General features: G+C 45.5%; 1 protein-coding gene across 1 annotated transcript in view; it reads left to right on the top strand.

Annotated features, from left to right (window-relative positions):
* Window positions 1-9850: 9850 nt before the first annotated feature.
* The window catches only part of Taf4 (TBP-associated factor 4), a 119440-nt gene continuing 104354 nt past the window's right edge, over window positions 9851-24936 (top strand). Inside the window, exons 1-6 of the mRNA XM_069308978.1 lie at window positions 9851-9879; window positions 12849-13122; window positions 14899-15114; window positions 17833-17952; window positions 18443-18574; window positions 19152-19354. Coding sequence (XP_069165079.1) covers window positions 9851-9879; window positions 12849-13122; window positions 14899-15114; window positions 17833-17952; window positions 18443-18574; window positions 19152-19354 — 974 coding nt within the window. The remainder of the gene's footprint in view (window positions 9880-12848; window positions 13123-14898; window positions 15115-17832; window positions 17953-18442; window positions 18575-19151; window positions 19355-24936) is intronic.

Raw genomic sequence — 24936 nt, 5'->3', positions numbered from 1 at the left:
CCGCTATTAGCATATCCGACCCCCCCCCTCAATAAGGGGGAGGGGGAGCCGGCCACCCACCACTTCAGTTCTTTACCTGATGTGCTTGCGGTCGCTTCAGTCACATAAGAACAAAGGTAACTGCAGAGGGCCTATTGGCTCATATGAGGCAGCTCCCATTTATTACCACCCAATCCCACTCATATACATGTCCATCCCATTTGAAACAATCAAGGTCACCTCTGGCCTCAAGTTCCTGTTCTTGATTTTGCTATTGGCTGTACCGGCTGTGTGTAAGGTGTAGTGGCCAGGTGTTCCTGTACTTGGAGCTGCATGTGCCTAAGAGACAATTCCCTAGGTGCTCCGTAAGTATTACCCTTGCGTGTCAGGGTTATCTTCCCTGGACGTTTGAGACTCGCTCTCCGTTTGAGGGTTTCGTTGTTTGGTGTTGTGTTCGCCCTTGGGGTAAGTCGGAGGTCTGGGGTATTTGTCTAGCCCCAGGTAGAGGAGTGGTGTTGGTTGGGGGGGGGGTCACACTACATCTGGCATAGTCTGCTTACTACCGATGAGATGGCTGACATTTCTCTCTGGCTGCTAGTTTGCTTGTGGTGTAGTTTTGGGGCTTGTTCTTATTTAATTTTCTGTCGTTTTGCCCTATGTAGACGGTGGAGGTCTGCTTAGCTGCTTATTAGACTCCTTGAGGTTACCTTGAGGTGCTTCCGGGGCTTAGTGTCCCGCGGCCGGCCCGGTCGTCGACCAGGCCTCCTGGTTGCTGGACTGATCAACCAGGCTGTTAGACGCGGCTGCTCGCAGCCTGACGTATGAGTCACAGCCTGGTTGATCAGGTATCCTTTGGAGGTGCTTATCCAGTTCTCTCTTGAACACTGTGAGGGGTCGGCCAGTTATGCCCCTTATGTGTAGTGGAAGCGTATTGAACAGTCTCGGGCCTCTGATGTTGATAGAGTTCTCTCTCAGAGTACCTGTTGCACCTCTGCTTTTCAACGGGAGTATTCTGCACATCCTGCCATGTCTTCTGGTCTCATGTGATGTTATTTCTGTGTGCAGGTTGGGAACCAGCCCCTCGCCTAGGTTGTGGGGGGCTTTCCTCCTCTGTTGCCCGTAAGGTTTCACCACTGCTACTGGTGATCGGCCCTTTGTGGGGATCCATTCAGTTGGTGATTATTTTGGGAAGACCGTATTTTTGTTTGACTTGGCGTCTTGGGCTCGGGTTAGTAAGCTTCATGCTCACCTCCGGGACCAGGGGGTTGTTCCTTTGGTCCGGGTAGTCGTTTTGTTCGATTGCAGCCTTCTTCTTTTCTGGCAATGAATGAGACAGCAGGCTTCCGAAGAGGTCCGGTAGTGGTGGATGCTTAGTTGGTTAGGCTGGGAGTGCATCACGTGTTGTGTTTGGTGGCGGCTTTCCGCCGCTGGTTCATTGCCGGTGGACGCTCTTTGGGTGAGTCCAGTTTCCTTGTTCTCTGTTCCTGGGCTGGTGTATCTTAGGTTGTCCGCAGTGTCTCAAGTTCAGCCAAACTGGATCCATCCTTGTTCCCATGACATATGGTAGTATGCGGGGCTAGCCACGGTTTTTAGGAACATGTCTTGGGTTGACATTCAGGCACGTGAGTTTTGGAGATCGAACAGGGTCCTGTACGCCAGATATCTAGTGAAAGTTCCGGGCCCTCTCCAGCCTTGTGTGGCTTTGGGGGCGTTTGTTTGGCCGTTGATTCCTTCAACTTGAGCCCTGCTGTGCTGCTGCATTCTGGGTTTGTCCCTGTTTTTTCTTATCTGTGGATAGTTAGCTTTGGGGAGCCGACAGGGCTTCCCCAGTGGCCAGGGGGGCCTATGCCACAGTCTCACCCCCTTCCCCCCTGGTGTGGGAGGGGGAAGGCGGAGCCCCTGACCCCCACGCCAGCTATCCAACCCCCAGTTCTATGGCTGATGTGTAGAGTGGCAGTAGATCAACTCTTTCTCAAATCTTTGAGCAGTGCTGTACCTTGCAGTGTTGTGCTGTGCTGTGCTGCTGTGTGGTGGTGTGCGAGCCAGGTGTAATTCGTGAAGTTCTGGGGCAGCATGTGCCTAGGGTTCTTTCCCTAGGTGCTTTGTAAGTACTGCCCTTGCAGTTTGGGGTTACCTTCCATAGACTGTCCAGGAACCACCTCCGTATGGTTCTTTTACTGCTCGGTGATTGCCCGCCCTTGGGGTCAGTTGGGGATTTCTTGCCACTGTTTGACCTTGGGTAGGAGGTAATATTGTTGCTGGCAGGGGCAGAAGGTACTGTGCAGCTGTCTTATAATACGCATAGCAGCCTGTTCTGTTCCTCCTGGAGACGTTGTGCTTTTGCGGGGGGTTTTCTTTTGTTTGCCTGGTGGGGTTCTGCCAGGTGTGGCTAAAGGACCACTTGTGGGGTCCATCCTTTGTCGGGCTCACAACATGGTAGGGGAGTTCACTACGGTGTGGCTTTCGCTTCAGAGTTCTCATTGCTCACGGATCGACGATCCAGCTCATCACGGATTGATGATCTAGCTCCATTTGGACTGCTCCCCCGTGGTTCATTGTCCGAACTGTGGGGAAATCGATGCGGTCTTTGGCTCTTTGGGAATGGTTGCTTCGGGTGACTCGTCTGCTGAAATCTCGGGGTTTTACTTCCAGGCAGTTCATATCCAGGGAGTGTCCAATGTCATGGTGGGCAGTCTGTCCTGGTTCATTTTCCTATCCACGGAATGGTCGGTCGACGCCGACTCCTTCAGTTGGCTCTGCCGAACGTACGGGCGCCTGATGGTAGACCTCTTCGCTCCGGCGTGGTCGAGGCATCTCCCGGTATATGTGGTGCCCTTCCCCAACTGCGAATCCGTCGGGGTCGGTATCTTTTGCCAGGACTGGTCGAGGTGGGGTTGTAGACTTACCAGGGAATAGTAGTCCTGTTGGCCCCTTGGTGGCCGGCCTAGTCTTGGTTTCAGGTGCTGCTTGCTCGGTGTCCGAACCTGGGGATCTTTCTGCGGCTCCGCCTCTTTCAGCAGATCAGTCCGGTCTGGTACATGGCTGGTTCGATCTTCTCCAATCTTCGCGTCTGGTCTTCTGATGCAGGTTCATCACCACTTGTATGGTGATCAGGTGGCTTTGTTGGTGGTGTCCCACCTTGGTGTTTCGTCTCGGCAGCAGTATGACGTTTCCTGCTGGTCCCTTTGTCACTTTTTGTCTCTTTGTAGATTGTCTTCAATTTGTGATTGGGTTGTTTTGTCCTTTTTCTCTTGGCTGTTTCAAGATTGTCATATTGTGCCGAATACTGTTGCCTTGTATCGTGCGGCACGGCAGAACCGCTTCAGCTTGTGGCTCCGATTGCGGCTCTTCGCTGTTACTTGCACGCCACGGCCTCGGGTGTTGGAGACGCTCTTTGGGTGGACCCGGTTTCCCTTCTTTCCTGTCCTAGGGCATGGATCTCCCAGGTCGTCCGCAGGGTTATTCAGTCCAGCCAACCTGCAGTTTATCCCTGTTCCCACAATGTTCGTAAGTTCGCCGCTTTGGCTGCTGTTTTTGGTAATATGACCTGGGCTAACATTCGGGCATGGGGTTTTTGGCGGTCAAACAGGGTCCTGGCTGCACGGTACCTTGTTAATGTAAACTGGCCCTATATAATGTTCCTGGCCCTCCTCGGGCATGTGTAGCCTTGGGTTGCAGACAGTTGTCTCAACTTTGAGTTGTGACGCAATTGGCGACTGCCTCCTGGGTAAGTCCCTCTTTTTCTTATCTTTGGTTAGGCAGCTCCTGGGAGCCGAAGGGGCTCTCAACAGAAAACCAGCATTGAATGTAATGAAACGCCATTTGCTGGGCGAGTCCTGGAGGCTCCCTGGCAACCCTCCCTCCCTCCGGTTGGCGATTTTTGCATTTTTGACATTCAGCCTCTGAACTGGGGTTGGATAGCCGGCGCGTGGGGTCTGGGGCTCCCCCTTCTCCCTCCCAGGGAGGGGGGGAGTTGCACAAACAGCAGCGCGGCGGCTATGGTGACGTCATTCTTGTTTGCTTGTTTTCGGTTTGTTCACTTAGGCGTTTTTGTTCTCATGTTTGCATCCTTAGTGATATATAGAGCCTTTTGAATATCTCACACATTTGATGGTACTACACAGCCTTCCCAGCTTAGTGCCTTCTTTTTATAATTACTTACTGAATGCATGAGAACAGTAAAAGTTTTACCAATACACTATGGGTATTTTTGGGAGAACGCTCTCCATTGTTCCCCTCAAGCTAGCTGCCTTGATAGCTATTCATGTATTGTCACAATTGGCCTTTGTGAGTCAGAATAACATATGGTGCAGAACAGAGGCCAAAACATGGTCCATTTAGGCAGCCTACCTGCCGACCACCGAACGAACCTTTTTGACATTTGTTCTGTTTTTCAAAATTTTTCATTTATTTCTTCTTTTTGTTTTTTTATTTAAGAAATATGGAGCAAGTGGTGACGTCATGCTCGTTTGCTTGTTTTTCTTTGGGGAACTCTGTCCACTCGTTAGACTTTCAGTAGTAGTTTCAACCAGGATAGGGGTTTCTTTTGGGATGCTTAACTTTCTGGGTGCCTGGCCCAGTCAATAGCAGACATGGAATGCTCCAAATCACATGTGCTATTCTATAGGCCATTGCTCCTCGTGCCTCTCTAAGGGGGCCAGGTTCTGGCTCGGGGTCCCCAGTAGGCCTATGAACTCCATTCACACCGACTGATGCCAAAGTCTAATATATATTACATACCAGCCTGGATAGCTCCGGGGAGCCTCTGGGTCTCGTCCAAAAAAGTGAGTTTCATTACATTCAAAATTGGTTTTTTATGCTCTAGAAGTTCCCCAGGTTCATTGTTTAACCTATTCCAGGATGTGAGCCACAACAGTTGCCTATCTCCCATATACTTGTACTTATTTACAGCTAGGCGAACATTCTCGGGTACTTTTTTACTGGTAGATGAACAGAGGCATCAGGTATAAGGTAACATACTCACACGTCTTGCCTTGTTTGGTAATCAAATCTAGGTTCATTTGATATTATGTATGGAACAAAATGACTTTGTACTACTTGTCTGTTATTGTTTTCAGTCAGTGTTGGCATTGTTCTGGCTATTGAATAAGTATCCTTGCAAGTACAATAATGTAAAATTTGTTCTGGCTTGTGATCAAAATCTTAATATGAATTATATAAAACTTTAAAGTATTATTGAATTAGAATTTGCTTACAATTTTATGAGTATAGTAGCTTCCTTCTTTACCATCCAGATTTGAAATATAAGCCCTGCAGACTTGATATTGTGTATGGATAGATATATATTTATTGATTTAAGTGTGTGATAAATACAAATATATTAATCATTATTACTTAATTGCAAATAAATTAGTCATGTTGTTTAGAAATGCAAACTGATTACTCAGCAACAAAATTTATTATTCAAAGATTATTATTATTAATATTTTCTGGGGGGAGCCCCTTCGGCTCCCCGGAGCTTACTAGGCTGATATGCTAATGTCAGAATTTGGCATCAGTTATGTGTATGGAGTTCAATGGGCTTGCCGGGGACCACAAGCCAGAACTATCGACCGGGTCAGGCACCCAGAAACATTCCAAAACAAACCCCTATTCTGGTGAAAATATTGCTACCAAAAGCCAAACAGATGGATAGAAAAAACGAAACGAGCAAACGATCATGACATCACACGTCGCCGCGCCGCTGTCTGCGCAGCTCCCTCTTCCCCAGGAGAGAGAAGGGAGAGTCCCAGACCCCACATGCCGGCTTACACCCTTCAGTTCTCAGGCTGATGCTAGAGACGGAGGTCGTGTGCTTGGCTCCAGAGTTTTCAGTATTGTGCTTAGAGTGTGGTGGCTGTCTTCGAGGAGTGCGAGAGCTAGTTGTTCTACGGTACTTGGGCTGCATGCGCCTAGGGTTCTTGTCCCTAGGTGCCCTGTAAGTACGGCCCTTGGGGCTACCTTCCAAGAGCTCCTCAGGACCTGCCTCTGCTCCGCCGTATTCCTGCTTGGTTTTTCGTCCGCCCTTTTAGTGCTTGGGGCTTTTGTCTTCCTTATTTACCTTAGGGTAAGAGGCAGTTTGCACTGGTTTGGTGCAGGGTGCTGCGCAGCTTGTTTTTACCACTCACAGCGGCCGGCTCTGTTCTTTGGGGTATGTTGTCCTGTGGGGTACATTGTCCTCTTGCGGGGTTTTTTTTTTTTTTTTTGCCTTGTGAGTGGGGGTCCGCCTTTCTTCCCTGATTGTGTCTGACCTGTGTAAGTTTTTTTCTGATGGAGGCCCTGGTTGATACCTGGTTGATGGGGTTCTGGGAGTTCTTCTACTCCCCAAGCCCGGCCCGAGGCCAGGCTTGACTTGTGAGAGTTTGGTCCACCAGGCTGTTGCTTGGAGCGGCCCGCAGGCCCACATACCCACCACAGCCCGGTTGGTCCGGCACTCCTTGGAGGAATAAGGAGCCCCTGCTAGGTCCCTGTGAGTGTACATGTCCCTTGGGTTCAGCTCATAGATAGTTGTTTGATAGTTGTGGGCGCTGGTTAGCACTACCCTGCCTGGGATTACCTGGGCGTGAGTCCCTTTTGGTAAACGCTCAGGACCCTGGGAATCCTGAAGGGGGCGTGTGGGTCTGATGGATGTGTCCCCGAAGTCCCCCCTCGCTTCGTGCGAGTTCGAGGGTTGCCGGTCCCTTTGACTCAGGGTGACCCTCACGGTTTTTGCCTCTGTCACGCTGCCTGTTGGGTCGGTGACACTTTCGACCCCGAGTCCTGTGAGTTGTGTTGCTTGCTGGTGACTCAATTTACCCAGTTTAATGATGATATTCTATGGCTACAGGCGGCGCAGGCATTGCATGTACGCTTTCGGCTGTTGCAACGCGCTCGGTTGGTTGCTCACCTGGATGCCTCGAGGCTGCCCCGTTTTGCCTATAGGGACCCGGACTTGGGGGTGGGGGTCGCTTCAACCCTGGTTCAGTCCGCGCCCCCTCGTCCTTCCCCTTCGGTGGTTCGTTCTGGTCCCCCTCCCCTCCCCTCCTGCATCCGGCTCTGAAACGTCTGAAGGTTTCGGAGTTGGGTCAGGGTTTAGATGGTCTTGAGTCTCGGGCGGTCTCGGGGAATGCCCCTTCCGGTGTGGCGACGGAGGCCTTCAAGTCCGATCTCCCAGCGGAAGCCTCTGGGTTTGACCAGTGGGCCCCCCTTCTGTTCAACTTACTCATCTGTGCCGGCTTTTTCTTTAAGGGCCGGTGCTTTAGGGGATGACTCAGCCCTGGGTCCTGAGGAGAGGGGGGCCTTTGGCCCCGCTGAATCCCGCCTGGGTTTTTCTACTCTCGGAGCAGGGCTTATTGTTACAAGGAGTGGGGGTTCTCTTTTCCCCTCTGCATACTATATACAGTGGCACCTCGAGTTACGATCTAAATTTGATCGGAAAATGCGACTTGACTTACGATAGTGTCGACGACTAACGATATTTGTTGATACACGTTCGGGTTGAACGAGCGCATGGGTTCCTGGTTGCGTGGGCCGACCTGCCTCAGTTTACTAGAGCCGCCTACTTAGTGACGATCACGCTTATAAGAAATTCCATTTTTTTGGTGATTTTTTGCTTTTTAACATAAAACTTATTATTGTATATCACACCATGGGTCCCAAGAAAGTCAGTGGTAAGGTTCAACATGTGAAAACACACGTGAGGATGACCATAGAGGCAGTACAGAATATCCCTTCCTCAAAAATTAAGAAAGTGTGTGCAGCATGGGAAGAACTGTAAAGTTTTGCGGAAACAACTCGCCCAAATCAAGCTGCAGTAGGCCGCTGCCATAATTTTTTTAATGACACTGTGATGTATCGCAACAGACATGTTAAAACGAAGGAAAAAACAAGTGTCGCTAGACAAATTTTTAATGAGACAAACAAGCAGTGAACCACAACCAGGTCCTAGTGGTATGCAGGCAAAACGTAGGAGAGTGTACCCCAGAGAAATCATCACTGCCTGATGTTACAATGGAAGGGGACTCCCTTTCCAAGCAGTAACACCTCTTCTCTTCCCCCCCTCATCACCATCTTCCATACGCCAACAGGAGTCGTCAGTAAAGGTAAGTAATAACTTGTACATACTTTTGTAGTAAAGATTTGGGTGAATTAGGTATAAAATTTACTTTGAAGTGAATTTTTTGGAGAGTCGGGAACAAATGAATTCATTTCCCTTTATCTCTTATGGAAACAATCGGTTCGACTTACGTTACGTCTCTGGGAACGGATTACCATCGTAAATCGAGGCCCCTCTGTACTTGGATTTGGTGTCTGCAGCTCCTCGGGTTTGGTTCCGTGTCCCCTCAGGTGTGGTGGTTCCGTCTTTTCAGAGGTTTTCGGCTTCACGCATCCAACCGTCTGTGGTGCGGGCTGCCCTAACGGCTTACCTCCTGCGTTACCCAGATTACGTCTCGGTGATGGATCTGTTGTCTTTCAGGTTTGGCACTTCATTCTCTTTCTGGGTACGTTACAAGGTTCCGGAGTCATCCTGGCTGGCGGACTGTCCTATCTTTGCATTGGAGGCCTGGCATTCTTTCTGTCGTTCCCGCACGCTTGAGTGGCGTGAGTTTTCGACTGTGGTTCAGGTTTTCCTGTGAGGGTGGGGGGGCGACCTTGAGCACCTCAATGAGTGCTTGTTTGCTCCTGCCCTTCCGCGGGATGTTGGTGTTCTGCAGCTTCATGTGCAGGTTTCCTCCCTTTCGGCTGCGCAGGTGGCTGAGGATTTGTGCCCCAGGGGCTTCTTGGCTTTGGCCTTGCGCTTCTTTTTCCTCCTGGAGCTGCATTCAGACTGGCTTGGGGAGGATGTGGCTTGGCGCTCAGGGCCGTTCCGGGGTCCGGTGCTTTGGGCTCGGCTGCTCGCTCGTCGACAGCTTTGTTGAAGCTGTTTGCACCGATTTTGCGGGATGCTGTTGCCCAGTTTTACGCTTCCCGCCTCGCATGTCGACAGGCGGTGCTTGCCTCCTCTCTGGAATTGGCCCGGGCCCTGTTTCTTAGGATGTCTTCGTCGTTTTGTCCTCTACTTTTTGCTCCTGCGGCCGTAGCGCAGTATATTCAAGCTGCTTCGGCCAGTTGCCGTCCGATATCGGACTTGTTGGTTCTCCGGGGGGTCCCAGGGGGTCCAGAGGGGGGGGGTTTACCTGGAGGGGTCGTGCCAGGGCTCTGGGTTCCTCTCATCATGGTAGGCCACTGGCGCCAGGTTCGGGCTTGGCTCCGCCTTCAGACCCGCCTTCGGCTGGTCGGCGTGGTGTTCGCCCTGTGCAGGGTTCTGGGTCTTGTAAGGGGCGTCAGCCCTTTCGCGGTTCGCCCCATTGACTAGGCGATGGGGGGAGGCTTGTGCTGTTCGCTCACGCTTGGTCCCACGATTTGTGGGCGTTTCGGGTCGTTGCCTGCGGTGGCTTTGGGTGGCCCCTCCTCCTTTGGGGGGTTCGGGACTGCGGGGCAGGCTTCTTCTCCTGCGCTCAGTTGAGTTGTCTTGGAGTGGGTTTGCTTTGCCGTCGTCAAAATGTCGTTCCTCAGATGGGTTTCCCATCTGTTTCCAGTGCCGAAATGGGACTGTGTGGACCTGAGGTTCATTCTGGACTTGTCCCGTCTGAACCCCTGGGTTCATTGCCCCTCCTTTCGGATTACTACTGTCTCAGGTTCGGCTCCTGTTGGAGCCAGGTTCTTGGATGGTGTCCCTGGACCTCCGGGACGCTGATTGGCATGTTCTGATTCATCGGGGTTCAGGGACTGGCTCAGTTTTGTTGTGGGGCGTCAAGGTTACTGCCTTTGTTGTCTCCCATTTGGGTTGAATCTGGCGCCTCACATGTTAACACTTTGGCGTACCCCGCACGCCACCCTTCAACTGTGCGATATGGGACCCAGGGTGTCACAGGAGCGCGCGTAAATTCTGAAAAGTGAAAAATTCTCTCTTCAACTTTGTCACCATAATTCTCGTCCTACGAGATTAAATTTGGTATCATTGTGTTCGCAATAGAATTCTCTACAGCACTAAATGCATATAAACTCCAAAAGCCCGGCTAATTACCCGCAGCAAACAGAGAGAGAGCGAATGAGTTACCCAGGAGTGCTCAAACGCGATAAAATGTTTTCACTATTTTCACTCTGGTCACCTCACTTTTTGTCCTAGGTCTTTCATTTTGGTCTCGATGGGTTCGCAATAGAATTCTCTAGAGGAACATTAGCATATAAAATAAAAAACCTGGTCACGCTCAAACCGCCGACGAGTTGAAGACGGGCCACACGTTAGTCGCGAGTGAGCGCTCAGACGCCTTCCAGCTACACTCCCAATTCCCTTCCTTTTCAAGCCTTTCTTTCGCAATTTTCTTCCTGGAAGGGCCTTGTTCATGATCACTATCCATCGTGGAGTAAGCGTAGATAGTTTCTAAAGCCGCAGTAAGAAATATAGCCACGGAAAATAGACGAAATGTTCACACGTTTGAGATGTGAGGGGAGGCGACATTGGTCACAATAGTGGAGCGAAAACAATGGGCCGACAGCGTGTGCCAAGCCCCCTGAGGGCCACGAGGCTCAACAAAGAAAATGGGAAGACATCGTCGCACATTTTAAAACCAATCCCCAAAAAATCGGATAAAAACCTGATTTTTGGCGATTATTTAAAGTGGATGACGCAATGCTGCGTCATCCCCGGTATTACCGCCAGTAAACGGATGACGCAATGCTGCATCATGCCCGGGCGAAAGTGTTAACACGCCTTACGCGGGTCATCGTGGCCCATCTGCATCTTTTAGGTGTTCGGGTATTGGCATACCTCGACGACTGGCTGGTTTGGGCTCCCAGCTGGTCCAGTTGTCTACTAGCCAGAGATTTGGTTCTTTCCCAGCTCGCCGGGTTCAGGTTCTTGGTGAACTGGAGGAAGTCCCGTCTGGTGCCCTCCCAGGTTCGGTCGTGGCTGGGTCTTGTGTGGGACTCTCGGATCGCTTCCTTGTCTCTTCCTTCGGAGTCTCTCCTCCAGCTGCGATCCCGCTTGCACCTGTTTCTGATGGGCTCCCGGGTCACCCGACGGTTGCTCGAGGGTTTGTGCAGGAGTCTGAACTTCGCGATGTTGGTCGACCAGCCGGGTCGGGTTTGGCTTCGTCGACTGTTCTGGTTCCTTCGGGGGTGTCACTTCCGCCTCTTGCGATCGCTGGGTTCGACCCCCTGGGGGGGCCCTTGCATCGCCAGCTTCCTCTTCGAGTTTTTTAGGGTTCGGTACCTCTATGGTGATCGGGTGGCTTCCTTGTTAGTGTCCCACCTGCGGTTTCGTCTTTGCGGCAGTATGAAGTTTCCTGGCGGCATTCCATTTCCAGCATCTTCGTCGTTGTACTTCGCTTTCTGTTAGGGTGGTGTTGTCCTTTCTCTCTTGGTTGCTCCAGGACCGTCACCTTATGCCTAACACTGTCACCTCGTATCGTGCGGCGGTGGTGGAGCCGCTTCAGCTTGCTTTCGGTATTGATGTTACTTCTGCACCGTTTCACAAACTGTCTCGGGTGTTGTTTCACCTCCGGCCTGCTCATGCGTCGCCTGAGGCGTTCTGGTCATTGGACAGTGCTCTCTTATCTTTCTTCTCCTCGGTTTGTTGTGGCCACTTCGGATTGTTTCTCCAAGGCTTTTTTTCTGTTGGCATTGGCCTCTGGGGGTCAGGTTGGTGAGCTTCATGCTCTCTTCAGGCACAGGGGTTTCTGCTCTTACGGTCTTCATGATGGTTTTGTTCGTTTGCAGCCCTCTCCTTCTTTTCTGGCGAAGAATGAGACTGCTGCTTTCCGGAGGAGTCCCTGGGTTGTGAATGCTTTGTTGGTTAGGCCGGGGGTGCATCATGTTTTGTGTCTCCGGTTGCGGCTCTTCACCGTTATTTGCGCGCCACGGCTTATGTGTCAGGGGACGTCCTTTGGGTTGATCCGGTTTCCCTTCTTTCTTGTTCACGGGTGCAGGTCTCCCAGGTCGTCTGCAGAGTTATTAAGGCTAGCCAGCCTGCGGTCTATCCACGTGCCCATGACGTTCGTAAGTTCGCTGCTCTTGCTGCCGTCTTTGGCAACATGTCGTGGGATGACTTTCGAGCCCGGGGTTTTTTGACGGTCGAACAGGGTCCTGGCTGCTCGTTACCTTGTGAACATCCCTGGGCCTAGTCGGGCCTAGTCGGGCCTGAGTCGCTTTGGGTCGGCGGTTGCAGCCAGTTGTCTCGACTTAGAGTTGAGGAGTGGGCAGCGACCTCCTCCCGAGTAAATCCCTATGTTTTATCCTCTGTGGGTAGTTAGCTCCGGGGAGCCGAAGGGGCTTCCCCTAGAATACCAGCGTTGAATGTGATGAAACGCCATTTTCTGGGTGAGACCCGGAGGCTCCCCGGCATCCTTCCCTCCCTCTCTCCAGTCAACGGTTTTTCACATGTTTTGACATCCAGCCTCAGAACTAAAGGGTGGGTAGCCAGCGTGTAAGGTCAGGGACTCCCCCTCCCGGGGAGGGGGGAGCTGCGCAGACGGCGACGTGTGATGTCATGATCCTTTGCTCGTTTCGTTTAGGGGAGTTCTATTCATTTGTTTGGCTTTTGGTAGCAATATTTTCATGAGAATGGGGATTTGTTTTGGGATGCTTACCTTTCTGGCTGCCTGACCCGATCGATGGCAGACATAGAATGCTTCCAACCACACGGGGGTTTCTATATGCCATTGCTCCCATACCTCTTCTGAGGGGGCCAGGTTCTGGCTTGTGGTCCCTGGTGTTGTTTTGAATTCCATACACATGACTGATTCCAAAGTCTGACATTAGCATATCGGCCTAGTAAGCTCCGGGGAGCCTCTGGGTCTCACCCAGAAAATGACGTTTCATTACATTCAACGCTGTTTTTTTCTTTTCAGTTTCTTTGGGTTTCATTTTACCAATTTGGAAAAACAAAATTCTTCAAAATATGATATAGAGTATGTATCAGTAAATTATTTTCTTATTCCGCAGAACACAGCGGCACTCTCGACAGCCACCACCACCACGACCATAGCCACGCAGGCTGTAACAGCTGGCACCCCCACCTCTATCACCCAGGGCACTACGGTCACGGGCTCCATTGTGGCCCCAACGTTGACCACTGCCACTCCTCCTACCACACATGCCTCTCAGCCTGCTTCAGTTGGCTCTGTAAGACTGTGTTCTCAATTAGCTTTTCTTCTATTATTAGGTGTGTCAAGTAGGGGATTCCTATGGTTTTGCTTGTCTGTTTATTGATTGATTTGTCTTTTCCAGAAGGCACTGACACTGCATTGAGTGAATTCAGTACTTCTCTCTCTCTCTTTTTTTTTTTTTGTCACCATTGAAATAATATAGAACTTGTAGCATATTTTATTGCACATTTATTTTCCTACTTTCTTTTTCACTTTATGACAATAAGTCTGATTAGTGAGCGTATTTTCTTGTCATCTTATATGATCTGTTTATCAATGCTTCATCGCTCAATATACCCAGCATTACCCTGCATGATCGTGATCATGACATTGTAACAAGGTGTATTGGTACACTTCAGTGGCATTTTCATATTATTTGTGAATTTTGTTCACATTGGCTCTGTGTTTAACTCATTCCTTAGACATTACTGACAACATTTTCAATTTATTTGGAGAGGCAATGCATACTGTACATGGTTTTGGTGCCTGGAGACCAGAAATTAAATAAATTTCAATGCTAGTCTCCAGATACCCTCAATTAACCACAGTGTACTGTTCTAGGTGTCTGTACCAGTGATCGCCCACTGGATGGGTATGAGGTGCATAATAAATTAACTAAACTGAAAAGAACTTTGTACTAGTGTCATCCTACAGTTTAGGACTGCATATTTGCTTGAAAATAGAAGAAATCAAATTAGATGTGACCACTTAAATCTGAAAATGAAAAAATTATTATTTTAATAAGAAACATTCACTGTATCGTAGAAAATTAACACAACAAATTTAATCTAACAGATTTCTATGAAAAAACAATTGTTAATATATTTTTTTTAAGTACATTAGAGTTCCTTGCATTTTAGGCGTTTCGTTCTATGCACTGGTGCAGGCACTATTGATTTTATTCGTCACTGATGTCTAGAGATTAGTGACTTCCATTTACGCTATAATTTTATTTCGTAACTTCTCCAAAAGGTGTCTCAATACATATATTTGAGCATCACACCCTCTTACCTGGAGAGGGTTCTTGGAGTTCTCTTACTCCCCGAGCCCAGCCTCAGGCTTGACTCGGCAGAACTTAACTAGTATATCACTGATAAATTTCCCAGTAATTTGTCCTCCCAATTACTATCCTGTCATGTGCTTTACCTACTACACTTGGTAATCTAATTCCTCATATAAGCATGACACACTAATCCATTAAATTGGAGTGCAATGGAGTGTAGTTTGTGAAGCCCCTTGTTTAGCAATGGACAGGACACAAATTAAGACTGGACCATCTTCTTTTGATATGCCTTTTATGGTAGTCTCCTTGGATCGCAAGAGTCTATTCTCTCTGATTCAGCTCTTCCTCTTTTGAATAAGAACCGGGCATTAATGACTAAAATTAGCAAGTGACGATTGCCACAATGGCCCCAGGGTTCAACATGTAACAGCGACAGGCCTTTAAGTGTTACAGTATTTTCATGTTATTGCCCTTGAATAATTAATTATTTTGTCAAATTAGATTATCATGGAGAATCATAAGCAAATATCAAAATATGGTTTATTATAATCTCGAGTGACCTGCTTTTATTGGACAACTTTTTCCTTGCAGATCAAATTCATAAGATCATTTTGATATATTGTGTTTTATCAATGTTCTTCATTTAAATATGCACTTGTATATATTGATCACTAGCATTCACGGGTTAATATATTTTCATTATATAAATATTGAGATCTCTGTTGTTAATGTTGTTCCTTTCTCTTGCAGCAAACTATCTCGGCAGAATCTGCGAAAACAAAATGTAAAAACTTCTTGGCCACGTTATTAAAATTAGCAAATGAGCAAAGAGCACCAGTCGCCAGAAATGTTCGGAACTTAATTCAGGGTCTTATTGATGGCAGAGTGGAGCCAGAAGCATTTACAGAAGAACTCCAGAAAGACTTAAATTCCTCCCCACAACCATGCCTTGTTCCTTTTCTCAAGGTATGTTTTAAAGGTTAATTGAGAAAATCAATTGAAGTAATAAGGTCATTCAAACCAGCGATTAATGTGATTTCTTTGTCTACAGGTTTATCAACATTATTATAATAATAATACATTATAATATAATATTATTATAATAATAATGTATAATAGTATTATATATACAGAGGAACCTCGGATGACGAGCAGCCCCATCTACTAGCATTTCAGGTAACGAGTGAGCCACTCGCAGAAAATTTACCTCGATTGACGAGCTTTCGCTCGGTTAACGAGAAAACCACATGGGGCTTCCTAGCTTTCCCGCTGGTTCTTGCAAATTGATGACAGTGTTGTTGCTTTATCACACAGGATAAGCATCCCTCTGCATTTATTTGTGCTCTTTTCTGTGGGGAGCCCCTACGGCTCCCTGCAGCTTATTGGGCTAATGTATGTTATATTAGACCGAGACATTAGCTAAGGAGTTCAGACCTACCAGGGACCAGTGGCAGAACCTGGCCCCTTCAGAGAGATTTCAGGGAGCAAAGGCCCTGGAAAACCCCCTTGTGTTTGGGGTTTTCCTTATCTGCCATCGACCGGGGTTAGGCACCCAGAAAGGTAGGCATAACAAAACACACCCCACATGGTAAAAACTAAAACATAAAACCGAACAGAGAGGTTCTCCCTACAATCCCAAGGAAACAAGCAAACATCACACTTTACTGCCGTGCTGATCGTCTGCGCAACCCTTCCTGCCCCAAGAGGGGGAAGGGGGAGCCCCGGACCTCACCGTGCCGGCTGCCTAAAATCAGTTCGTAAGCTAATGTCAGCCGGGACAGATGCTTCCCTGGCCTCAGTTTCATAGGCGGTGTTTGCCTTTCGTGGCGTTCACTGCCGTGTTTTGTGTTGTGCGGTGGCCAGGTGTTCCTCATCAGTACCGGGGCTGCATGCGCTTAGGGGCTTCCTTCCCTAAGCGCCCTATGAGTACTGCCCCTGCCTGACAGAGTTATCTTCCCTGGGGCGTTCGGGAACCATTTCCGTAGAGGTTCTTGCTGCTCGGCATTTGCCTTGCCCTTGGAGCCAGCTGGGGTTTAGGGCCCTTGTTTGGCTTTGGGTAGGGAATGGTATTGTGCTGGTTAGGGCATCAAGGTGTTACGCGACCTGCCACCTAAGCGGCGACCGGTTCCTGTTGCCTCTGGGGACGGTGTACTTTTCCAGGGTTTTTTGTTTGTTTTTATTTCCTTTTGCCTGGTAGGGGTCTGCCTAGTGTGGATATATAGTTCCACTGGTAGTGTTTGGTGGCCCTCTGCTAGGCCCCCCCGTGATTGTACACGTCTCAAGGGTTTTCAGTGTTGTCTTCTACCCCTTGTTAGTTTTGGGTTTTAACTGGTTAGCAACACCTTGCCCGGGCTTCCCGTAATTGTTACCCTATGGGTCCTGGAAACCCCTGTCGGGGCTCGGTGGACCATTGAATGTGTCTTCCGGGTTTTAACCTGTCTTGTACGGGATCGTTGGTTGCTGTGCTCTTGTCTCAGGGTGACAGTCGCCACTTGTTACCTCTGTCATTTGTAACCCATGATGTCGCCTAAGAAGCTGCTTGCTAAAGATAGTTTTGTGAAAAGGAAGAAAGACACAATTACTGTAGATTTAAAGACAGAAATCATAGCAAAGCTCCTCACTGTCCCCTCAGAGAGGAGTTATCTTGAAGAGAAGCAGTTACCACTCAAGGCCTTGCTTGTGCTCGATAATGCTCCTGTGCATCCTTCACAGACGCAAGATTATTTGTTTCCAGAAAATCAGTTCATCGCCATCAAGTTTCTTCCTCCCAACACTTCTACATTCCTCCAACCTATGGACCAGAAAGTCATTTATGTTTTTCGGAGGTGGAACGGATTAATTTTATTTCCATTATTTTAAATGGGGAAATTTGTTTTGCAAGACGAGCGTTTCACATGACGAGCTCGGTGCCGGAACGAATTAAAATTGTTAACCGAGGTTCCTCTGTATATAATATTATTATTAATAATATGATTGAGCATGTAGGGGATAACAGTATACCAATCTAGGAATAATATGCAGTTGAGAATATAAGAGAAGTAGGGTAGGGGCCCTACCGTAGGGCAAAGGATGGAAAGTGACTGCAGTGAAAAATTTGGTTAAGAAAAATATAATAAAACGAATGGTGCCAAATGTGTGCACAGAGGAGCCATGGTTGGGAATGTTATGTATGGTCGCAACATGGTAGTGTGGTATGGACATGATACTGTATTTCAAGAGGTAGAGTAGTAAAATTAGATAGTCTGTGAAGCATGTGTGGTGTTACAATACGAGTTAGAATAAGGTATAATAAAGTCTGGGAGATATGTGAAATGCAGTACTCTGTAAACTGCAAGATTGAGGAGAGCACACTGAGGTGGTTTGAATATATTGAATTAATAATGGATGATGGTAGACTGGTGAATTGAGAGTATTAAAGTGAGTTTAAGGGTAGGAAAGGAGGAAAGCTGGATGAAGGTGGGTTGACATGGTAAGTGATTGTGTGAGGAAGCAGGTAATGATTGTAAACAACACAAGGAGGTATGGTAAGGGATTAAATATATTTGAATATAATGTATATGACATTTCACAAGGAGCACTGTGTACCTGGTCTTAAAAGTGGTGATAGTATGTGAAGTGTAAGATGGGAGTGGACAAATCATATTTTGTTACATGTAAATAATATACTGCTTTTCTAATCTTCAGAAAACTTTACCGTACCTGCGGTTGTCACTAGCACGACAAGAATTAACCATCGATGGCGTGCGGCCGCCACCATTATCTGCAGTCACTACCGTTCCTGGTGTTACGACGGTCATTCCTGCTGTGAGTCTAACCTACAGTTATTATTTCTGTATCTATACATTTAGGTTTCCACATACAATCTAGTGTTATCCTTTTCATGTGCAACTTACTAGAATACAATACATAATGTTCCTTCCATTTTCACCTTCAACAATATCAATTATTGGTCTATCAGTTCTCAGTTCTTAAGTCAACTTCTGCACTGTAACATTTGTACAGTTATTCTGCAAACTTAATTTTGTGTGATCCATCAAGTGATTCAAATACTGTAATTGACGTCCAGAAAATGAGGCATCCACTGTTACTGTACTCTTAATTAAAAATGACTACATCATGCTTAAAAGGATTGATTGCACATATAATAGGGAAAATATGTAAAGGTTACATTCTGCAGCAGGCCCTCTTGTTAAATGTTGAGAAACTCTTAAATGGTGTTTGCGTGCTTTATCTAGTAAACACTAAGAGTGGAAGTGGAAAATAAGTACTGACTTGATGGTGAATTTTGTTTTAGATGTCTGTTGCTCGACCAGTTGCTCCCACTACTTCAGGGACTGTAAGAATGGTTGCCCCTACCACCGTTTCCTCAGCTACTGTTGTACAACGCTCTGTAAATACAACTCCAGCACCGACGAGAGTAGTCGCTGTAAGTATATATTTTGTGTTCATTTGAAGAAATGCAAATATTACGCAATCAGATTTTCACATCAGTTAGGGAAAGTTATCAGGTTTGTAAGAATGTGGTGCAGTGATATAATGAATAGTATAAAGAGTGATATTAATACCAGAAATAGGTGCATGAAAGGAGTATGGATAATGAGTTAAAAAAGAATATATGAATAATGTTCAGCACTTAGATGTTAAGGGGAAAGAACTGACAAATATAGAAGAGACTGTAAGTTGGAAAGACTGAAGTAGGCAATTTGCATGCAAGGGGAAAATTACAGGCTAGTTGTGCAACCAGGATTTTTGTGACTAGTTATGTAGAAAATGTTTGATTGGTGCTCTGAATTTGCATATTACAATTTCCTCTGGTATATATCTGAACAGATATGGATATTTTGCTGGAGTGTGATGGTATTAGTTTCTCATCATACTACAGATAGTGGGAAAGGTATCCATTCATTCTCTTAGTTAACACTTTCCCACCCTTCCTTGGTAATATTTTGTATGTACTGTACTTATATTAGGTATTTTATTTAATACATATCTTCTCCTGGCAGCAACAAGTGCAGCAAGTAAGAGTCCAGGGTGGCAAGACGGTAGTGACCACAGTACGACAAAATACTGCAGCTGCGACTGCGACCACCAGCACCACAAATGCCACCGTCAACTCTATACCTACTGCCACCAAAACCATAACAGTTAATAAGGCTCTCCCTACCAAAGATAAAGACAAGACTAAAGATAAACTATACTCATACAGGTGTGCTTGCTACAGTGTTTTGTGTTGTGATATGTGTCAAGTTGTAGCATTTTGAAATATGTTGACCACTAATCCTTTTGAAAGTTATTTGATTAGTTAATGTCGGGTGGTAGTAATGGCTCGTGCTCACCTCCTAACCACTTTGTTCCAAAATACTGTCTTTCAACAGTATAGTGACATTCATCTTATGGCACCGTGGATGATGTGCACATCACCTGGTCAATGAGATTAAGTATCATTAGATGTGGCCATTACCTGGATGGGTGATCACATGAATATTCTCACTTTTGGCTAGAGAAATTTTACAACGCTAATATGGTCTTCCTCTCTGTGCCAGAGTTCATCCATGTTACATATTCCTGTTCTGGTGGGGGAAGGGATGAGTTTTTCTGACACAACAGTTTCCAAGTGATGCCTTAAGAATGTGACTTCTGATTGACATCAGACTTCCCATATTTTTATATGTAAACAAAAAGGAAGTTAATCTTGTTCAGATTAGTTAGTGTAACCCCTGGTGAAAATTATTGAAATCGGTTTTTAATTTTGTGAAGGGGTGGCATTATCTTTACATGACCAGGCAACTATTGAGTGTGATTGTTCAAATGTATTACGTCATTGTTATCGAACTTGCAACCCCCATAACATGTTTTTGCTGGAGTTAATTTTCTTAGATTTTTGTATTTCGCTATTTATTAAAAGGATATTTCAGTGATATCTAAAATTTACTTTAAATTTTGTTTATGGATACCTTAAAATTGTCATTTGCTTTTAAATTACATACTTGTAACATTAGCAGCAGGATTTTAGAACTAATTATAGGGTGCTATTAATATTTGGTCAATAACTCAAAAATAATTCAGAACAAAATTCTTCAAAATTTGGCAGTTATATCATGTAAGGTATAAATTTTTATTCTTCTGGCTGTAGTGAAAATTGTACTGGAGATGCATTGTGAGAATGGTTTGCAAAGAGGAGAGACTGGAAATTTTGTGTCCAATTTTTAAATAGTAAGACTGCAAGGGTTAGCTTCCAAAACTTGAGGGGGGGGGGCATCCCATGAAGCTAGTACATATAAAAATACAGTTGATTCCTGAGTCATTGCATATAATACAGTTAAATAGGTTTCTTAAGACAAAGGTTATAGATAATAAACTTCTGCCAAGGAAATCTTATTAATGGCTTCTGCAAACTTGCTGTGATAAAGTTTTTCAGGTACATCATTCTCTGCAGTACAGTACTGTCATAATCGTCAGTAAAACGTTGTTGCTCTAGCGCTCTCGGTTCATTGTTAAACGAGAACTTCTTTTCACATCCTTGATGTTCATATCATTCATATGAAATTAGTTGGTAGCTAGACATTGTTATTGATAATTGCTATTTTGGTTTCTTCAAATCCCTTAAAGTTATGACATTCCTTTTGCCATAACTACTTCCAGCTGCTATTATTAGTTATTGGTTAGTTCCTATCAATGTGTGTAATTACCTAAGTGTAGTTACAGGATGAGAGCTATGCTCGTGGTGTCCCGTCTTCCCAGCACTCTTTGTCATATAACACTTTGAAATTACTAACGGTTTTGGCCTCCACCACCTTCTCACCTAACTTGTTCCAACCATCAACCACTCTGTTTACAAAAGTGGATTTTCTTATATTTCTCCGGCAGCTTTGTTTAGTTAGTTTAAATCTATGACCTCTTGTTCTTGAAGTTCAGGTCTCGGGAATTCTTCCCTATCAATTTTATCGATTCCTGTTACTATTTTGTATGTAGTGATCATATCGCCTCTTTTTCTTCTATCTTCTAGTTTTTGCATATTTAATGCCTCTAACCTCTCCTCGTAGCTCTTGTCCTTCAGTTCTGGGAGCCACTTAGTGGCATGTCTTTGCATCTTTTCCAGTTTGTTGATGTGCTTCTTAAGATATGGGCACCACACAACCGCTGCATATTCTAGCTTTGGTCTAATAAAAAGTTGTGAACAATTTCTTTAGTATTTCGCCATCCATGTATTTAAAAGTAATTCAGATGTTAGAAAGTGTAGCATAGGCTCCTTGCACAATGTTCTTAATGTGGTTCTTAGGTGACAGTTTTCTATCTAGAACCACCCCTAGATCCCTTTCTTTGTCAGAATTCTTTAAAGATTTCTCACATAATTTATAGGTTGAGTGGGGCCTCTGTTCTCCTATTCCACATTCCATAACATGGCATTTATTCACATTAAATTCCATTTGTCAAGTGGTGCTCCATATACTTATTTTGTCCAGGTCTTCTTGAAGGGCATGACAATCATCGAGGTTTCTTATCTTCCCTATTATCTTAGCATCATCAGCAAACATGTTTATATAATTTTGTATTCAATCTGGTAGATCGTTTATGTTGACAATGAACATTACCGGTGCAAGAACTGAACCCTGTGGTACTCCACTTGTGACATTTCTCCAGTCCAATACATTGCCTCTAATTACGGCCCTCATTATTCTATCAGGAAATTTTTCATCCATGTTAGAAGCTTACCTGTCACCCCTCCAACATATTCCAGTTTCCAGAACAACGTCTTATGTGGAACTCTGTCAAAAGCCTTTTTTAGGTCCAGATAGATGCAGTCAACCCAACCATCTCTTTCCTGTAAAATCTCTGTGGCTCAATCATAGAAACTGAGTTAATTCATTACACAGGATCTTCTAGATCGAAAACCATACTGTCTGTCTGATATATCATTTTTCTTCAGGTGTTCTACCCATTTAGTTTTAATTATTTTTTTCAATATTTTGACTATTACACTTATCAATGATACAGGTATATAATTGAGGGGGTCTTCCCTGCTGCCACTTTTGTAGATTGGAACGATGTTAGCCTTTTTCCACACATCAGCTACAACTCCTGTACACAGGGATGCCTGAAAAATCAGTTGAAGTGGAATGCTGAGCTCAGGTGCACATTCTCTCAGAACCCATGGTGAAACTCCATCTGGACCAACTGCTTTGTTCTTACTTAGCTCCTTTAGCATTTTTTCCACTTCGTCTAGACACCTCTGTGTGCTCTGTTGTTCTCTGGAATTCCTATTGTGTTTGGTTCCTTGAAGATTTCATTTTGTACAAACACACTTTGGAACTTTTTGTTTAATGTTTCACACATTTCCTTTTCATTTTCTGTGAATCTATTTCCCATTTTCAATCTCTGAATATTATCTTTTTCCTGCAGTTTGTTGTTTATGAATTTATAGAATAGACCTGGTTCTGTTTTACATTTGTCCGCAATCTCTCTTTCAAAATTTCTTTCTGCCTCTCTCCTCACTGCCGTGTAGTTGTTTCTCGCATCTTTGTATCACTGGTATATGTATCATACTTTAGCCACGTTATTGTGACTCATCGCCTGCACATTGCATACTTTATTCCCAAAAATACATGGTCACTTTTACCCAACGGATGAAGGTACTGAATGTCAAATATCTCTTCCTCTTTCCTGGTAAATATGAAATCCAGCATGGAGTTACCATCCCGTTCCCTCGTCCTCATAGCCTATTTAACATGTTGAAACATGAATGTTTCCAGGATGAGGTTTACGAATCTACAAGTTCAAAAATCCTCCTTTCTAGCTTCATGTGCCTCCCAGTCTATGGATTTCAAGTTAAAGTCGCCGACTACCAACAGTCGTGATCTATCTTTATCAGCTCTCGCTATAATTTCTCTCATTATTGTTGTAAGACCCTCTCCTTTATTATCTAGCTCCTCCTTTATCATGTTTTGCTTGGCGGTGGTCTATATGCATTTATGATCATTAGTTTATCATCCTGATTGCATATCTCTTAGTGCTATTATGTCAACTTCTCGTGCATTGGCAATCATTATTTCGTTTACCTTTAGGTGTTTTTTCGCCAGCACAGCAACGCCACTGCCTTTCCTAATTTTTCTGTCCCGTCTCCAGACTTAGTAACCCCTTGGGAATATGACCTCATTTAAAATACAGTATCATCTTCAAGTTTTGTCTCCGTGAGTTCAACAATGTCTGGTGTCTGCAGCTGTATTACATCACTTAACTTTTAAACTACACAACACATCATATGATGTGTTGAATAACTTGCTAAAAATTGCCCATAACGTCATATGACGTGTTGGAGTACTACGCAAGATTTAAACGGCCCATGAATACACAGGGTTCACCTCACCTTCATCAGGGCTCTTGTAAACAGCCACCATTTTTTTTCAAAATCGTGGGCCAAATTCCTGAGTGTCAGGGACCTCAGTATTGAGTGAGCCACCAAGCCTGATGCACGCAGCATGAGCTCACAGCACTGCTGTTCAGCTTGTGACCACAGCATCGCCTAAAAATGCCATAATATATATGTTCATGCTATTATTTAGTGATGATAGCATTACAGAAGATCCCTGACTGATAAAAATGACCAGGATTCTTATAATAGCAGGATTGTTGTGATAATTAGCGCTGTAGTGGAAGGGAGGTAGCATTGTCTGCTGACTCAGTGTGACCACCTTTTACTGTCTGGACTCACTATAGCAGCTTAGTTGTTTGCTATGGTGGACAAAACATGCAGATACTTATATATAATGTCTGTATATAGTGAATAAAAGCAAACACAGTATTGTGGGAAGAGAATGTAGGAGAGTCAGGTGGGGTGAGGGAGGGAGGTAGTGAGTGGCAGCCAGTGGCAGGGCTACCACTGGCTGCCACTGCCACTCAGCATACCAACTTAGTGGTTTGTTATGGTGAACACAAATGTAGATACTTATATATAATGTGTATATATAGTGTAATAACAGCAAAAGGAGTGTGGGGGAGAAGCCATTTTGGTGATGGGGGTGGCAACATCTGTATGATTTGTCATGTTGGTATGGGTGGCCACTATGCTCTTTGGGCACTATGCCGGCTATGTTGAACAGTTATGGTGAACAAAACATGAAGATACTTATATATAATGTGTGTATGTAGGGGTAATAACACCACAAAAAGTATTGTTGGGGGTGAAATTTTAGTGCGTCTGACCTTGAATGTGTGAGGGAGGCAGCCGCCAGCTGACTGTGTAGCGACGTCTCTTAGTGCCTGAACTAACTATATCAGCTTAGTTGTACAGTTGTGATGAACAAAACATATAGATACTTATATATATGTATATATATACACACACAAACATCTGTATATAGTGAATAAAAGCAAAAACAGTATGGTGGGAGGAGAATGTGGGCGAGTGAGGTGTTGAGGGAGTGAGTGGCAGCGAGTGGCTGGCTGGTGTGGCGGTCACTCCTTGTTGCTTTTTTACTCATAATACCAACTTAGGGGTTCATTATGGTGAACAAAACATGCAGACTCAATATCTTTGATCTCACTCCATCTATGTTGGTGTATGCAATTTTCAGAAACTTGTTCTCCTTCTTATTCTTCACTCCCCCTCTCTCTATTGATTTTGCTGGTTTGCCTTTATGTACCACTTTACTGGTCTGCCTACCACTATCACTTAGTAGAAAAAAGAATTGATTTCTTCAGTCCTGCTCTCATTTAAACGTTTTGCCTCGGCGAGGTTCAGTTTCAGTTTCTCTGTCTTCTTTTGAAAGATCTCGTCTTAACGACCATACT

This window comes from Procambarus clarkii, chromosome 63 (assembly GCF_040958095.1).
Source record: "Procambarus clarkii isolate CNS0578487 chromosome 63, FALCON_Pclarkii_2.0, whole genome shotgun sequence".
Taxonomy (NCBI): domain Eukaryota; kingdom Metazoa; phylum Arthropoda; class Malacostraca; order Decapoda; family Cambaridae; genus Procambarus; species Procambarus clarkii.
Note: the sequence above shows the minus strand (reverse complement) of the source record. Positions and strands in the feature narration are given on the sequence as shown.